We start from the raw sequence: 4,076 nt of genomic DNA on the forward strand, positions 1-4,076 counted from the left end.
GCTCCTTCTTCCTGCTAGAGACTCACAGCGCTATCTAATATAGATGAGCGAAAAAAAAGCAAGGAAGGCGTTCGTTTTGCCCGGGCTTTCCCCTATAATAAATTATAAGAGAACAGATTTATAAAAATTTGAAATCTTACATTTCTTTTTACACAAATATTAGAGATCCGATCTATAATATTATGTATATAAAGTAATTAAACTGTAATTAAATACAAGTTTTATTTTTACATTTTATTTTGACATTTTTTTCTTTTATACCATTTTTTAAATCTTTTCAAGTATATGTATATAGTTTCCTCTAATTCTTCGGAAAAACACTTTAGGTATGCTTAATCCTGTAACAAAGCTTTTTCCAGTTGCTATGCTCCGCTGTATCAATTTCGATTTGCGAGTTGCAGACAGGCACTGTAACGCTAATCGATGCGGCCATTCGAACGAGATAAAAAAGATTTACCTGCGGGAAATTGCGGTGGGCACAGATTCCGATTTTCCTTCCGATCATTCACGGTCGCCCATCGTCGAGAAATCTCGTCGTACCGTTTTCGAATCTACTAACAATCGGCGCACTAACATGGCCAATAATTACGCTGTCGCAAGTAACAATAATAGATATATTAACAACAATTATCAGTCGCCGAAAAAATCTGACGTTCGTAATGCGCGGAGCTACAATGGCAGAGGCACGAGAATTCAACAGCGTTACGATAACAAGTACGATAACGTAATTGACAACAAGATCGGGAATAAGCAACAGAGCGACAGACAGATGCAGAATGACAATGAGGAAAACGGATACACTCCTGTGCCAGTGAAGCAACTGATACAAGAATTCGAGAAAACCTGTAGACCGGTTCTGCAATACAAGCAGATCAGTCCAAGGATCATTCCAATCGTACAGCAGTGTCCGTTGGATAATGGCATAGCGCGTTTCTTCGAGACGAAAAATTCTATCAAGTATAACAACGAGGAGGAGAGATACGCACGGTGAGAATGATGGATTCTTCGGTTTTAATAAATAATAATGTACCAAAAAGCCTTTTATATTTTATTTTAGTGTTTTTTAACGATAACGTAATTATTCAAATCATTCTCCGATGATTGACGTAAATGGTGGAGGAAGTTTGAGTTGTTTGTTTGATGTCGCGCTATGTGTACTTTTTTAGCAATGCATATTTTAATCTGCTATTTCAATTGCAAATGTGATAGACACAAGATGTCATTCGTGATATTGTTATTCATAACAGTCCGTAGTTCAACGAAGTTCGATAAAGTATGTTTATCTTTCGTTTATATTTTTACTAGCAATTGCAGTCACATGTAGATGTAGTATATCTCTCTTTAGATAGAGGAGATCAAAGTTTCGCGAAATCAAATCGAGAATCCATTTTAATCCAATTATATAGCACACGCGGAAACTACGAAGGATCCGCGAAACTGCAGTCCCAATGTAACAGCCGATTGTACGACACACGTGGAAGCTACGAAAGGAAACTACAGTGCAACGATCAATTATGCAGTGCACACGAGAGCTACGAAGGATCAGCGAAACTACAGTCCCGATGCAACGGCTACGTTTCCACTGACGAAAGCGAATATACGACGGATGACACTGACTCCGAAGATTATCAGAACGAGGCGGGATCTATAGATCGCGGAAATTCCGCGCCGTCCGCCCTATTGAACTGTTGCGACAGCAGCGAGTACTCGATCGCGTTCGAGGACGAGTACTCGGGTACTCGACGTCATTCGACCACCTCGCAGGAATTGGAGGCCCTTTATGCCAACGGCACGAGATTCGTCAACACCGAGGCCGAGATGCCTCCCGAGGCGAAGTCGCTGATGCTCTCAATGGTCGCCTCGCAGGAGAACATACTCGAGACTAAGAAACATCTGCGTAGCACACCGGTTTTGGATAATCTTTTAGGCACCACCACGCCAGAATGCAAACTCGTTGATGTTAATCCGGAATTAGGCAAGTTAATACGCATGCGCTTTTGTAGTTCTGATGTCATCGCTTTCGCACACTAAACGTACAAAAACGATCTCTAACGCATATGTTCCTAATCCTTATACATATATAGCAAATGGATTAATGAAAATTAATTATACTATTAAATTATATACGAAAAACGAAATTTTTCCCATGTTATGTAAAGATAAAAAATTATAAAAGTACAAAAATACAAAAAAAAAATCTTTTCTAAAATACAATAATTTCTTACAAGGTACTATATAAAAACCATATTTCTTTTTAAGTTTTAATTTAAAATAGATCTCTCTCTTAATGAGATTAATTTTTCTTATGCGGTAATTAAGAATTTATATTAATATAATTCACTATTTGCAATATCAAATACATGGTGTCTGTATTTTTTTGTAACAATAAAAACACGGTAATAGGCGTATTGTCTATATTATATAAAAAATTGAGTTCATGAGATGTATGCATATATTAAAATTATATATTAGTTAGTAATATTTAATAATTTTTCTATCATATGTTTATATTTACAGATTTATATTTAATGTTTTAAAATTTTCAGGAAACAAACTGTACGAGAATAACAATTATACTGGACCGAAATTGGCCAGCCTTCACAATCTGACAAATTACAACACAGCGCCGCGTGGATGGGATCAATCATTCACAGTCTATCGACCTATTAAATTCGAAAAACCGCAAGAGATCATGTACTCTGATTTTTAGGCACACTATGATAAATGTTATAATTATAATCTTTTTACGTATCGGTAAGTGTTTCACAAAGTTATTTTTGTCGTAAAACAAGACATTAATTATTCTATTTTTTAAAAGACATTAATTATTCATATCTCACATCAGCTCATCTGTTTCTTCCTATCTTCTTCTCCTTTTCTCCCCTAGCTCTCTCTCTCTCTCTCTCTCTCTCTCTCTCTCTCTCTCTCTCTCTCCTTCCCTCCCTCTCTCTATTTTTTTTGGCTAATACAAAGACAATGTGTATGTCTACATATATTAATAAAAAATAAATTAATTAAATTGGCAATATGACTTTGTCTTTGTAAATATAATTTATTCAAAATAACTTGTGATTTATTTTTTTATATAACATCACCATCTGTATTTTCATCTGTATTTCACCGCTATATTTAGGTATTAGAAGAAAGTTCCCTATTATGAGATATCGAGTTTATTTTGTGTGATTGCCGGAAGTCTATGGGCAGAATTTAAAAATGTAATGAATTTAATGAATGTAATGAATTTAATAAATGCAATAAGTTCATGGTGGAACCAATAGATGGGTCCTATTAGTTTTTAGCAGTAACCTCGCTACCTCATATTAGGAGCCTATCAGATCATAATAAGAGACTCTCCTCTATTAATAATAAAATAGTATAATTAAAATAAGACTTTAATATTTCTTTAATTAAACAAAATTGTATTAAATTAAACAAATTGTATTTCTAGGTCTGAAAGATCAATCTAATTTCGCCGAGATATCAACGGAAGAATTATTGGCATATGTTTTCCGCACTGTTGCGTTCATTTTCACCAGCATCATGATTTAAACCAACGGCCTACAGATCACTCAAATATCTTCACCGTAAATAAACGTATCGCGATATGATTGCGCTACGTGCGACATGTTTGAAGTTTTGCTTTGATGTACTTCTACCTCTTTTATCCCTCATTGAGAATATTTAACGTTGTTCATGCTTTGACAGTGTTACATTACTGCATTTTACTTTATTATATATTATGCAAATAAATATGTTGTTTTCCTAATTTCCACCGTGATTTATTCGCCATTTTTATTCATTTCTGTGCACTTTCGAATTTCATACACGTATTTTACATGCGTATAGAATTTGATTTATTCTCGATAATAAATATGCGATAAAATTATAAACAACAATTGAATTTATACAGAGACGTTACTGACGTTAGATACGACTGTGATGTGTTCTGAAATCAATCTCTTTTGATATTATAACTTTATTGAATCGCGATCCATCCATCCATATCTAAAAAAGGCACGTAAAGTCGATACTCAAATCTATCGAAGTTTATTGTTGTCGCTTTTCCGCGATGTCGA

General features: G+C 34.7%; 1 protein-coding gene across 1 annotated transcript; it reads left to right on the top strand.

Moving 5' to 3' along the window:
- Window positions 1-639: 639 nt before the first annotated feature.
- LOC112454213 lies at window positions 640-3,767 on the top strand. The gene is made up of 4 exons (XM_025015470.1): window positions 640-987; window positions 1,407-1,975; window positions 2,547-2,754; window positions 3,449-3,767. Exons 1-3 carry the CDS (start codon window positions 770-772, stop codon window positions 2,708-2,710), a joined length of 951 nt encoding a protein of 316 aa, XP_024871238.1. The 5' UTR covers window positions 640-769; the 3' UTR covers window positions 2,711-2,754; window positions 3,449-3,767.
- The last annotated feature ends 309 nt before the right edge of the window (window positions 3,768-4,076 follow it).

This window comes from Temnothorax curvispinosus, unplaced genomic scaffold (genome assembly GCF_003070985.1).
Source record: "Temnothorax curvispinosus isolate PA1 unplaced genomic scaffold, ASM307098v1 QBEX01004913.1, whole genome shotgun sequence".
Taxonomy (NCBI): Eukaryota; Metazoa; Arthropoda; class Insecta; order Hymenoptera; family Formicidae; genus Temnothorax; species Temnothorax curvispinosus.